The sequence below is a fragment of the Diabrotica virgifera genome, chromosome 7 (genome assembly GCF_917563875.1).
Source record: "Diabrotica virgifera virgifera chromosome 7, PGI_DIABVI_V3a".
Classification (NCBI taxonomy): domain Eukaryota; kingdom Metazoa; phylum Arthropoda; class Insecta; order Coleoptera; family Chrysomelidae; genus Diabrotica; species Diabrotica virgifera.
Window position 1 is genome coordinate 227,079,267 of NC_065449.1, and position 15,022 is coordinate 227,094,288.

At 30.9% G+C, this 15,022-nt stretch overlaps 1 protein-coding gene across 3 annotated transcripts in view; it reads left to right on the forward strand.

Moving 5' to 3' along the window:
- LOC114333219 (tyrosine-protein kinase Fer) overlaps positions 1 to 15,022 on the forward strand; it is a 211,590-nt gene that overhangs the window by 178,210 nt on the left and 18,358 nt on the right. For all 3 annotated transcript variants that reach the window (XM_028283078.2, XM_028283079.2, XM_028283080.2), the window contains 2 exons: positions 11,355 to 11,552; positions 13,175 to 13,351. In XM_028283078.2, the coding sequence (XP_028138879.1) occupies positions 11,355 to 11,552; positions 13,175 to 13,351 (375 nt within the window). The remainder of the gene's footprint in view (positions 1 to 11,354; positions 11,553 to 13,174; positions 13,352 to 15,022) is intronic.

Below are 15,022 nucleotides of genomic sequence, written 5' to 3' on the forward strand. Positions count from 1 at the left end.
ATAAACTTATTAAACATTTGTCAAAGTACTTAAAAATATCTATCAAATGAGCCACCGAACATGTAGATAGCGTTAAAATTTATGCTCAAATTTTTTTCAAAATTTATCTTTTAAAAATTTTTCCAAAAAATGTTATTGTTTTTTTTTTAATAACTCCGTTCGTGTTTACGATATCAGGTTCATCTAAAAACTGTTTGAAAGTTAATTCCAAGTTCTATTTAAGCACGTTGAATCTAATCTTTTAAACCCCTTACTTTTTTAAAAATAAAAGGTTAAATGACCCCGGTTGCATGGTTCCCACAGCAAAATTTAAGATTTAAACGTTTCTATCTCGGTTATTTTTTACCCCATAGAAATAGTAAAACAGGTAAAATATTTGGCACAGAAAAAACTAAAATTTGGTTATATATAATTTTTTACGTATATTGAGTATTTTTGGAGTTATTATCAAAAGAATATGAGAATTACAATAATTTTAAAAAGTATGATTTTTTTAAATTATATCTTGTTTTCAAAAATATGCATTCTAAACCGGTCAAAATTATCGAAAACAGTACTTATGCTAATATAAAGAAGTTCTTGTAAGGATTACTATAAATTTTAATTTTTGTGGAAATGGCGTATGTTTTATTTTTCACTTTTTCCTAAAAAATTCAAAACGGTTCTTTTATTTTCATTATAACTTGCTTAATTTTGACGCTATTATCTTGTTCTGAAGCTCATTTGATAGGTATTCCGAAGTACTTTGACAAATGTTTAGCAGGAATATTTTATACATTATATCGTTTTCCCGTTATTTAAGCTTGAATACTTAGATTTGAGTACTCGTCGAAAAAAATACACATTCAATTGCCAATAACTCACTTTGAACTAACATTAGTTTAGTTATTTATATGAGGAATGTATTCAATTTCGTATTATCTTAAATTTCAGTAATAATAACTTTTTTGTAAAAGCTTATAGGTTTTGATTTATACGTGAAAAACCGAAATAAAACATGCATTTTTTTACGAAAAAATAAAATCTTTGGTCTTTAATAACCCAAAAAGTATTGATTTATTTTAATAACTTTATATAACAAAATTTTGCTTATAATTTGTCTCTCTATCGACTTATGGTATTATTTTTAATAAAATAATTTTCACCCCCGAGAAGGGGTGGCATCCACCCCCAGGGTAAAAGCGCAAGTTGGCATCATGTCACCTTTGTTCCTTGAGGTATCCTCTAATTACTCACCAATTTTCATGAAAATCGATGGAGGTTCAACGAAATCGGAGGTGAAAACCTTCAGTGACTGCACTATTAGTTTTAGGATAAGATACAAAAAATGACTAATAAAGTAAAAAATCGTAAAATTGGCGAATGGTTTTAGTGTCCCTTGTCATATATAAACTCAAACAAACAACAACAAGTTAAATACCTACTATTTTTATGCGGGATTATTAGATATCATTATCAGCTGACAAGAACAACTCAACTGTAATCATGGACAAAATTCAGTAGGAGAGAATCCAAGAATTGGTCACATACGAACCTTACACAAAACTAAAAAATAATCTAACTAAATCATTTGAGAACATAATATACAAAACAATACACAAATATAAAAAATGTTGACAGACTACCAAAGAAAACTACTACAGCAGGACACATACCTATACGGAGTCCCAAAAATACACAAAGAAAATGTACCCCTCAGACCAATTTGCAGCAACATGGGTTCCCCTTGTCGCAATTTGTCAAAGTTCCTCCTAGACATAATACAACCTTTAGCTCACAATACACCATTTATAAAAACATGCTATAGGGCGTTTCACGTTAAGAACGAACCATTGCATAGACAGGGCTACGTATTTCTTATGGATTATAAAAGCGCGCCGATGCCGCTTCTGTCTTATCGAGAATAGGTTCGGTCTCCTTGTAAAGCTGACACCACCTAGTAAGAATATTTAATGTTCTGTGTAGTGCGCTGGATAGAATATTACCATATTTTCCTCTCACCATAATTACTAGATCATGCACACAGAGGTGCACTTCTCGAGTGACCACAGCAGTGGTGAAATCTCTTCCCCCAGTGGCCACCCCGTAGCCTTTCTTGGACAAAATGTCTCCTCCTGGCATGTCTGTTAGAATCGGCCTATTTTTAAACGCTTTTTCTTTACTTCAATAGTTTGCATCAAATATTTAGACGTTAATTTGACTGACTTTTCTTCAATGCAAATGAATGGAAATTTGCAGACATATGCATTCGCGGGAACAATACACGAATAGTCGATACATTTTTTTTGTTTATTGTTTAAATAAAAAAAAAAACGATTTTAATGGAAAATGTTTAAAATTCTCTTGTTTTTTACAATGTAGAAACTTGAAACTTTTACGGATTGTAGCCAATGATATGAACTATACATAATTTCACTTTTGACGTTAATTGTTTACGTTATGCTTCATAAATAAACAATAAAGTTTCAAATTTTGAACGCTCATATATTTGTTTATACAGGGTGTTTGGTAAAGAATGGGCCATAGCTTAACCTCAGGTTCCTGAGGTTAAAATAGGCCGATTTAAGCTAACTTACCTTAGTACAAAGTTTATAATAACCGAGATACAGGGTGTCAAATTTAAACTTTTTTTATTTATTATTGAATATTTCCTGACATATGAGATAACAACATGAAATTTGGTATGTGGGTGTTTTTTGGGTCGAGAAAACTAAATTCCCTACCAAAAATTATGTATTGCCCAGAGGGTGCCACATACGCCTTTCAGCACTCATTTATTACGTTCAATTTTTTTTATCCCTCACTCTGTATAATTTTAACATTAAAATTTTTATTCTCCTATTACTTTTACTTAAAAAAGGTATACTTCTTTCATCTCCCTAAACTCAACCGTTTTCGAGATAAACGCATTTTAAATTTGCGATACATTATCATTTTTAGCATAATATCATTGTAGTTACACCCGAAAAATGACTTAAAACTATAATAATTGTGCCAGTTCTCAAATTTATGTAATTGCATCGCAAATTCCATTTGAAGAAATTTGCGATACATTTTTGGATAATTTTATGGTTTTAAGTTATTTTTCTAGTGTAACTACAATGATATTATGCTAAAAATTATGTTGCACCGAAGATTTAAAATGCGTTTATATCGAAAACGGTTGAGTTTAGGGAGATGAAAGAGGTATACTTTTTTTTAAGTAAAACTAATAGGGGAATAAAAATTTGAATGTCAAAATTATACGGAGTGACGGATAAAAAAAATTGTACGTATTAAATGAGTGCTGAAAGGCGTATGTGGCGCCCTCTGGGCAACACATAATTTTTGGTAGGGACTTTAGTTTTCTCGTCCCCAAAAACCCCCACATACCAAATTTCGTGTTGATATCTCATGCCTGTCAGGAAATATTCAATAATAAATAAAAAAAAGTTTAACTTTGACACCCTGTATCTCGGTTATTATAAACTTTGTACTAAGGTAAGTTAGCTTAAATCGGCCATATATAATGTTGCTTAAGTCTTTGAATAATTTGTCCGGTCTACCTACTCTGCTAGGGCCAGGTACATTTAAGTTTTCCAAAAAAACAATAAATTGATTTAACCAAACACTATGCCTTTGCTCAAAAACGGTCCGAGACCTTTTACAATTTTGCCACATTCTAGCAACAGTGCTGTTAAAATTTTTAACTTTTTTTACCACTTCTTCATATTTATCATCGTGTCCATCATTATTTAGGTTTAGCTTTCTACGAACTAATTCAAAAACCGAGGAATTTTTATCTGCTACAAAAGTCTGCTCGCACCAGACGGTAAACATATCCCTTTTTAATATTGACATATTTCCTAAAAAATATTTGTTTTAAGCAGTTGGCACTTCTTGGCACATAAGTATATATTTAAAGTAAAGATATCAAAGCCCTTTAACATAAAAAAATAGTTCAAAAATAAATCTGTGCTAATCTCAAATTCTGCAGCCTTTTAAAGTTAAAATAATGTTTTTAAAAGAAAAAATGAAGCGTTTACTATTAATATTTATTTACCTAAACATGCGAACATATTTATAATTATTTTGTTTATTATATTAAAGTCCTTACCTTAGATCTTAAGAAAAAAATCCAATTTCCAAAAACACAAATTTTATTTAACTACTAAAAATCTTTAAAACATCAAAAACGTTATGACAAAACTAATGCCAAACTGTTAGTGAATATTTCCGAAGGTTTCAGCCGTTGCCATAGCGACAGGAATTGACAGGAATAAACACGCTGGTAACAATAATATTCTATGGGGTATTCTCTTTAATACTAAAACATAAAAAAAGTTAATTTTAAATATTGCCTTTTTTATTTATTAATTCCTAAAAACACCAAAATGACCTCTGTGCGTAGGTTTGCTGCTCTCTGCAGAACAGGGAGCGCAAACCAGCACTCTAAATCGACGATTTTCGATTCTATTTGGAGTCATCATCAGAGAGGCGTAGGTTTGCTGCTCTCTGCCCGAAGTGACAAAACTACGAAAGCTTATCCCCGCATTGCAACTGACGTTTATGGAGTAGGTGACTAGCGTCATCTGGCAACTGAATGGCCAAGTTTTCAACCTAATAGAAACATTAATAATATTGAAAAATATTAAAAATATTACTAAAAGATTTTTAAATTGAAAACTTATTGGTCCATTTTCCTGGTAACACCTCCATGGCTTCTAAAAATTGCAAGCCAGATGGATGCTGAAGCGAAAAAGACAAGAGGGAATTCAAAAGCTTATAATTCACGACCCCGTCTGTTCAGCTGGTAAATTCCAACGGAAAATGGACCTAGTTACTCAAAGGAGTAAAGACCAATATAAAAATAAAATAAAAATTCCATTTTTATTCAGTTGCAATGCGAAGGCAAAACCGTCTTATTTTTCACTTAGAACAGGGAGCGCAAACCAGCATTCTAAATCAAAGAAAAATATTGTTTTTTAAAAATTGACTTGTATTTTTCACAGAAAAGATCAAAATTTAATATCAATACAAAATATGCAGGTTTTTACTTATACCTTAGTCGGTATCTGACATATCGGACACAGTATTTGGGGTCACCCGGTGGTAACAGAATTTTAATCATTTCAGAACAAAATGACCGTGGTTTGATCCTTTTATATACACGTTTCTTGCTTCTTAAAATTGTTAATAGCTGGACAGAAGTTAAAAGAAGTTTAATTTCCTATACACAACTATGTATTTCCTTGCACTAGCTGGGATCTCTTTTCCATTCCTTTTTTCACGAGCTTGTAATGTCTGTGCTTCATGAACGATAGCTTCACCATCAAGCAAAGAACGTATTTCTTCTGTTTTTCTTCTTTTCATCCTTTCACTGGAGTCCTCAAATAATTTAGGAAGCCGACCTGGTTCCATTTATTTGTTTTCTACAAGTTTTAAATGTTTCATTTAACCAATCTTTATTTTCTTGTAGAAATACCGCATCTTTTCGTGAGTCTTTAACCATTTCTCTTTCATCGCCGTTTTAAAATCTCGAAATCTTTGTTTTAAATTGATAAAATTATCAGATATAACAGTTCAATAAGTTAATTTCCAAATATTTAAATTTGTCCTCTAGATTAAGAAAATCTTGTAGCTCCATTTGGTCTCAGAGATATTTACGGAGTACTATTTTTAGGCCAGAGCAGTCACCAAATGTAGTTAAAAAAAATCGCAATTATTATACCGGGTGTCCACTTATATTTTCCCCCATTTTAACTGCCTATAACTTCTAAACGGCTCAAGATAGAAATATGCGGTTTTCGCTAAAATGTTTTATTTTAGTAAAAGTTTTGTCTGGATGGCTTGAATTTTTTATATCGCTTTTAAATACGAAAATAAAAATGGCGGATTTTTGAATTGCACATTGTGATTTCCACATTGCATCTCTCATTTTTAAAATTAATTGCTCAGTCATTTGACAACCGATTTTAAAAAAAATTATATCGCTGGATAGCGATAAATGACCGTTTTTTTTTCAAGTTACAAAAAATATACTGGATATTTTAATAAAAAAGTCAACAACGTTTTTTTTCTAATCCGCCATTTTTTATTTAAAAGCGATATAAAAAATGGTCGTTTACTTAAAACTTGAAAAAACGGTTATTTACCTATCCAGCGATATAAAATTTATTAAAATCGGTTGTCAAATGAATGAGCGATTAATTTTTAAAATGAGAGATGCAACGTGGAAATCACATAACATAATATCAATTTGCTTAATTATGTTATTTAGGTATGTGATATATCCTCGTTGCACCTCTCATTTTAAAAATTAATTACTCAGTGATTTGACAACCGATTTTGAAAAACTTTATATCGCTGGATAGGTGAATGACCTTTCTTTCAATTTACAAAAAAATATACTGGGTCTTCCATTAAAAAAAAGTCAACATTTTTTTCAAAAATCCGCCATTTTTATTTTCGTATTTAAAAGCGATATAAAAAATTCAAGCCATTCAGACAAATCTTTTACTAAAATAAAACATTTCAGCGAAAACCGCATATTTCTATCTTGAGCCGTTTAGAAGTTATAGGCAGTTAAAATGGGGGAAAATATAAGTGGACACCCGGTATTTAAAACAAAATATGTAGGTACTTTTATTTTTGTGACGTCATCCTATATAGCAAAATTAAAACCCCTGTATTTCTGGCATCCGCAGCTAAACTGTATGCCATTAATTAGCCAAATATAATATGCAGTATGCTATAAAATAAATAGTATTGCTCGATCGGAGGCGATAATATAACTAAATGTATTATAAACATAAAAATTAAACAAAAATGTCACTATAAAACGGCTTGTTTTTGACTCTCTAAAAATAATATAAAATAACAGTAAACTTTCTAAAAATATTTCAAGAAATATTCATTCTTACCTAAATTATTCGATTCCATCACAATCACTTTGAAAAATAAGGTGAATATTGCAAAAGTCACAATTTTTAAAAAGTTGACTACTAAGCTAAGAAAACAAAAATTCACTAACAGCTACATGTGCGCGCATTCGCACGTGCAGACGTGCGCGGTGAATAGTTCTGGAGTGGGGATAGTAAGTTTTTGTTAATACTCTGGGCTAATTAGCAAAATACAAGGAAAAGTTATTTACCAGCAATTTTATTGCTGGAATCGAATCTTATTATTGTATGTATTAATAATATAGATATGCAAAGTCCGCAGATAGTGTGCTACTTTTTTTATAAACAAAATGGCGACCGAAAATCGTGTTTTTTTCAATTTTTGCTCTATAACTCCAAATATTTTAACTTTAGACGACCAAAAACACCCAAATAAAAATTCACCGCAATTAAATTCTGCATAGAGACGTGTTTTTTTCGATTTACTACGACGAAAACTTTCCCCGGAAAAAGCGGGTTTTTCCAACAAAATCTTTAATTTTCAACTAAACTTTTAGATAAGCAGTTGTTAATAAATAATTAAATAACTTGGTAACGTAAAAGCGCTTTCCGTATATATTATAATTCCAGAAGTCTACGGAAATTGAATGAACAGTTTAGCAACAATTAAAATGTTAATTAAAAATTTACGGTCGCTATAATAACGACAATAATTATGATGCATAAGAATAACTATGATTTTTTCATAAAAAGACACTATACCTATCTAATGTACTTTACAGAATTGAAATTGGACTATTTAAGCGGCCTCAGGAATATTTTAAAATTATAAACAATTTTTTGGTTTATAAACAAATAGAATATCTCGAGAAATATTAAACTAAATTAAATTGTGAAAACGGTATTCGAAAGACAGCGGCAGGACGCTTCTTTTAAAAGAAAAAACGTTTAATTATGACGAGTGGTTCCTGAGATACAACCGGTCAAAGTTGACCGGAATTTACGGCAAAGATATAAACAATAGGATCATAATTTTCAAACCATCACCTTTTTATTTTTGTCCTCTTTCTCCACACCAATTTTCATATCTTTAAAATCCTCATAACATATATTATTATAATAAAAACTATCGATAATACGTGTGAAAATTGCCAAAAATAGCAAAATTCCAATCAAAAATTAGGTTGGAGAAAATGTAACCCTCAAAGTTCAAAATCGGTATACGTTAACAAAATGCATTTTCTCGGCTTCCCATTGAGCAATTTCCTTCATTCTTTTTTTTTTGTTCCCTAATAACTCGAGTAGAGCCATCGAACTAATGCATTATTAAATGTCAGACTTGCTTTTGTTTTGTTATAATAGATTAATTAATTTATAAGAACAGAAAATTACATATTTTTTCCAGTTGTAGGCTTTTTTTTTAGATAAACTTACAACTAGTGTACCTTTTAAAGTTAAAAACATAAGTATTCTCATTTGAAAGCTGTATAATTATTTAATCAATTTTTATTTAAACAAATTAAAATATTGTGTTATAATAAATAAATTAATTTATTATAACAAAACAAAAGCAAGTTTGACATTTAATAATACGTTAGTTCGATGGCTCTACTCGAGTTACTTGGGAACAAAAAAAGAATGAAGGAAATTGCTCCATGGTAAGCCGAGAAAATGCATTTTTTTTAACGTATACCGATTTTGAACTTTAAGGGTTACATTTTCTCCAACCTAATTTTTGATTGGAATTTTGCTATTTTTGGCAATTTTCACACGTATTATCGATAGTTTTTATTATAATAATATATGTTATGAGGATTTTAAAGATATGAAAATTGGTGTGGAGAAAGAGGACAAAAATAAAAAGGTGATGGTTTGAAAAACCGCTTTTTTCGGGGAAAGTTTTCGTCGAAGTAAATCGGAAAAAACACGTCTCTATGCAGAATTTAATTGCGGTGAATTTTTATTTGAGTATTTTTGGTTTAAAGTTAAAATCTTTGGAGTTATAGAGCAAAAATTGAAAAAAACACGATTTTCGGGCGCCATTTTGTTTATAAAAAAAGTAGCACACTATCTGCGGACTTTGCATATCTATATTATTAATATATACAATCATAAGATTCGATTCCAGCAATAAAATTGCTGGTAAATAACTTTTCCCAAAAATGGCCTATTCTCCGATAATCAGCCCAGACTATAAGACAAACCATCAGGTGTCTCTAAGACGTGTCTTTAATTTTTAACGTCACTTTTGAAATTTGACTTTTGGCCGGCTAATTATTTAAAATCAACATATGTGCGTAGGTTTGCTGCTCTCTGTCCGAAGTGACTTTGCCTTCCTGAAAGAAAATAGTTTTCTTGTAGTAGGTATAACAATATTTTTATTATTAGCAACACAAAATATAATACTGGTTCCTTGTAAGACACTAATTTGATGTTAATAATTGCCAGGGCCGTGACGTGCTATGATGCGGCGAGGCAGTCGCATCAGGCGGCATCACAAGGGGGCGGCATAGTCAGTAAAATAAAAAAATTGTCAGATTGTGTAAAAATGCTGTCATAAACTATAGAAAAAATGAAAAGTTACAGACAATATGGCTACTGACCAAATGAAAATTTAATGAAATTGCAGAAAATTTTGATATAAAATCCGAATTTCCTGCTGAAAATGAAATTCGACCCAGAAGAAAAAAGAGTTTATTTGACTATGAAAAATCTGTGGACGAGCCCTTACCAGTGAAACTAAATTTAAAATAAATTTGTTCATCTATATTTTAGACACTGCCGTTAATTCTTTGATTGATCGATTTTCGCTTCTAAAAACTCATAATAAAATTTTTAAATTTTTATGTATTTTTAAATTGAGAAAAATAAATGATGAAACACTAGAAAAATATTGTATAAATCTTCATTCAATACTTTCAATAGAAAAAGAAAAAATATCTGATGATATATAATGATCTTCTAAAAGAATTGCGTGATATATTTCAAATGATACCATACTCCATGAAACCTTTTGAGGTTTTGAACTATTTGTGCCAAAATGATCTAATTTCTTTATACCCAAATGTAGTTGTAAACTAAGAATTTTATTAACACTCCCTGTCTCGAAAACTAAAGGGGAAAGAAGTTTTTTCATAATTAAAAATTTGTTTACGAAGCTCTATAAGATAAACAAAACTAAAAAAATTAGCACTTATTTCAATAGAGTTCTCACTAGCTGCTACACCTATCTATCTCCATTATCCACTATCTCCACTATCCTCTCACACTAATCTGATTGACGAGTGTGCCAAAATTAAAGTCAGAAGCATAGGCGCAAAATTGGCTTGCAATGCTTTTTAAACGCATTCACTTTTTTTCGAATCCTGAAAAAACTAATAAATATTTTTGAAAAATTTAAACGCAGATTGAAAGATTACATTATTACCGAGGGCCGAAAGTCCCTTAGAATAAACAAAAGGTTTCTTTTGAATAAGATATTTGAAATTAAAAATTACACTCAATTTTCTCTCTTTTTTTTCACCCTGTAACCAATTCAAATACACATAGAGACTTTCAGGAACTTTCGGCCCTCGGTAATAATGTAATCTTTTATTCTGCATTTCAATTTTTCAAAAATACTAATTAGTTTTCTCAGGATTAAAAAAAATGAATGCATTTAAATATCATTACAAGCAAATTTTGCGCCTACCCACTTAATGTAGTGTTAATACATATTTCATTTAATTTAAAGTATGTTTTGTATTTAAAATAAAAGTGTTCGTTAAGTTTCAATAATATTTAAGGGGCGGCATATGAAATTGTAAAAAACTAACACCATTGGAAGCAATTCTGCGATACAAAATATTATTGTAAGTGTGTTCACGAAAAAATTAACATAAAAAAAATAAAAATAAAAAAAAAAGTTTAAAAAAAGTAAAATAATGATAAACAAATAAAAAAAAACAATAAAAAAAGGAATTAAAACTAAACAAAATACTACATAAATGAAGCAGTATAAAAAAACAAAAAATACAATTAAAAAAATAAAAAATATATACATATAAAAAAATGCACTAAACAGAAACACACATTTTACTATCATAATAACATTTATCCTAGGGTGTGAGAATTTGAACAATCAATTTATTTATATTGGATCATAAAAAAAATGCTCTTTTTATATTTTATAAATAAAAAGTAAGTCTGGCTAATTGGTTTAGGCCAAAGCCAATTATAAAAAAAGGGGGCGGCATTTCGAAGACATGCATCATATTAAAAAGATGTACCGCATGGCTCTGATAATTGTGAATATATTGTGCAAATAAATCAATGCATGCAAAACACATATACATATAGTGATACTACTTGATTGATTTCTAGTTTGCTTGTATGGGCTTTTACGTTTCTCGCATATATTTATCTCACACACCAACAGTTTTCCCAAAGTAATTTTTTTGCAATTATTTTTAATCTTTATTTTAATTTCTCCAGGTTCATCTTACCACAAACAAATCGCTAGTGGAGGAAGAATGGTTCCACGGTGTGCTTCCCAGAGAAGAAGTAGTGAGGCTGCTAAGCGTAGACGGTGATTTCTTAGTTAGAGAAACGACGAGGAACGACGAAAGTCAGACTGTTCTTTCGGTTTGTTGGGGAGGACATAAACATTTTATAGTACAAACCACCGCCGAGGTAAATAATTTTAAATCATAAGTATGTATATAATTTTACATTAAGAATGAAATATTCTACCATAATGTTTCTTCTTGTTGACTGGCTTTACAAATCGAGGTGAGTCATTCCTCCATCTTCTATGATCTTGCGCTTCCATTCTCCATTGTTGTACCTCAATCCTAGATAAATCGGCTTTAACATCATTCTTCCATCTTTTTCTGGGGCGGCCTACTGATCTTCTACCGCCTGGTCTCTCAAAAATACTGTCTTTAACACTCCTCTCTTCCTCTGATCACATGACCTGCCCATCTTCTACATGAAAGTATTGCATAATGCATATGTATATCGACTTTATAAATGTGCTATTGGTTTGGTTGATAACAGTTTGGTTTTCGAAGCGGTATGACTACTAGAGATGATTGGAAAGAAAGTTATATAGTTATACACATAACTAATAGACTATCTTCGAAACTTGATAGCTATCAACCGGTAGAGCAGGCAGGATTCCGAAAGGGTTATAGTACAGCGGATCATCTTCTTACAGTCAGAACGCTAATAGAGAAAGCCAATGAATATCACTTGAACTTTGTTGATACATTGGCTTCGTTGATTATGAAAAGGTATTCGACTCCATAGAACTTTGGGCAATAGAGAGAGCTATGAACAACTGCAGGATAGATTCTCGATACAGAATGCTCATACATAATATTTATAAGAAAGCTACAATGTAAATACAAATAGATGAGAAAACCAAAGCTATACCACAGAATTACTAACTACACAGAAGCGAAACTCTGGCAGAAAACGGTAACATAATTTTCATGCCCATGCGCTACGTAAGTGGTGCAACCTCACTTTTGCAACTGACAGTGACAGTTGTATTTAGTTAAATTTTTTAGATAATAACTACTTGTCAAAAATATCAATCATTTGGAATGGTCTATTCCTTAGAACATCAAGTTCTATTCTATAAGTGGTGCACAAGGTCAAATATTTCGGTCCCAACAAAATCAATGTAAACGACAGTCAGATTCGCTTCTGTGTAGTTAATAATTCTGTGGCTATACCAATCAAGAGAGGAGTTCGCCAGGGAGACGTTATTTCACCAAAGCTGTTCACACTGGGACTTGAAGACGTCTATTATATATCTTTCTTTTCTAAACTTTCATGTCTATTATATCTGTGATTCCAAATATTTTATTGACATCTTCTTCTTTTCTGGACGGCAGAATAAGCATAATAAGATTCAGGCAATTGAATAAGAAAAACTCATTCATAATTAAGCTATCAAATATTGATTAGTCTGACGGTCATTAGTAGTTCTTTCGCAGCTTCTTCAAAAGTAGCCTAGAGTGGCAGTGTCATCCGCAAATGTACCAAAGAACATTATTTCTTAGTTTAGTTATGTATCATAAATGTATTTCCTTGTAAAATACGAATTTTTATTAGGTTTATCTTTAAATGAGCTTCATCCTATCTAAGTCTGAAGTAGTTTTCTAATATGATAAAAACAAATTTAAAGTAATATGTAATTTAAGAGATGTAGGTAAGGTCACAATATTCGCGTCTATGAAATTATTTCATTATTATTTATAATTTATTAAAATAAATAATTTATTTACACATTTGTCTTGTTTTAGGGCCATTTTAGGTTTGAAGGACCGGCATTTCCTAGTATTAGAGAACTTATTTTGTATCAGTATAATAGCGAATTACCAGTAACAAGTAGATCTGGTGCCATTTTACGTAATCCTGTACCACGTGAAACGTGGGAACTTAATAATGACAATGTAGTTCTACTAGATAAAATAGGAAAGGTAAGTATAAGATTACTAAATGTTCCATGAAATCAAATTCTTAAATTATATACTCAGCTACACTGGAAATTGGCTAGAATATGAATAGATGAATATGGACGGATATAGGAAAACTATTCGCGATGAAAAACAAAGTATCTGACCTCTGGTGGAATAAATTTAAACTACTATAAGTGGTATAAAAGAAAGAAAATTGTTGATTTAAATTAAATTTGGTCACTATTATGAAATTTTTAGTAAATTTCAGCATTATGAGTACATTAAAATATTTTAAATCAAATCGACATTGTTCTGTTCCTCAGTTGAATTTTGTTTATACCATTTATATCGGCCATTTTCCTACATTCGACCTGCCCTCTATATTCCGTTTCAATCGCGAATCTGCTCCTTATCTGCAGGTTCAGTTTTTAAATAGTTTCCAAATATGTACCCATATGTATATACATATATAGTGGCTAAACACCCCTTTAGGGGTTACGCCGCTTACGCTCTCTAGATCTATGTTTTGAGGTAGATCAGTCCTCATGTTCGTTATTTAATTTTCTCGGTTATTTTTCTCCACTCTTTCCTGTCTCTGGTTTTTTCTTTCCAATGTCGTATGCCCGCCTTGTTGAGATCACTTACTACTTCTTGTAACCATGTAGATCTTGGTCTTCCACGTCTTCTTTTGCCAGCTGGTGTCCATTCCAATATTGAGAATATCGTCGTAGTTGATCCGGATCTCCATATTTGTCCTAGCCATTTTGCTCTTTGCTGTTTTATTTTACACACTATATTCTCCTTAATTTCTTCCAGTAGCTCAAAGTTCGTTCTTTGTCTAAATTCATTGTCATTTATTTTTATTGGTCCTAATATTGCTCTTAGTATTTTTCTTTCTTGTATTCTAAGGTTTTCCTCTTGTTTTTTTGTCATGCTAAGAGTTTCGGCTGCATACATCATCGTCGGTCGAATTATTGTTTTGTATACTTTCATTTTTGATTTCTTACTCAATAACTTATTTTATAAGTAATTTTTTATTTGCATCGAAGCTCTTATTTGCTGTAATAATCCTTTCTTTGATTTCGGTTTGTCTTTCTCCATTGTTTGTTATTAATATTCCTAAATATTTAAATTTTCTACTTCTTCAAAAGTGTATTCTCCTACCCTAACCTTTCTGTTTTCAAAGTTTTTGTCAAATCTCATTATTTTGGTTTTTTCTTGGTTTATTTTTAATCCCATTACTTTTCCTTCTGTTACCATTTCGTTTAACATTCGTTCCATTGTTTTTCTATTTTTTGTTATTAGCACAATATCATCAGCGTATGCTATTATTTGTCCTTCTCTCGTTCGGAGGGTGCCTTTGTTGATCTTCCTGACGATGTATTCTAGGGCAAGATTAAACAGAGTTGCTGATAATGAAATATACCCATATGTATCCAAGAAAATATCCCACAGGGACCTACTGCTTTTCCGTTTTTTATGTTTATAATGACTTGTTCATCTAATTCTGTCATTATAATATTCGATCTTGTCTTTTCCTGCAGTTCTTTCAATAATCTATCATCTTCAAACAATCTTGTTATTCTGAAGCTATTTTCTTGTGGCATTTTTGTAATGAACTATTTTTAATAGAAAACATTAAGAAAACCAAAGTGATGTCAATCCGAAAAAACCAGAATGTACCTCAACCTG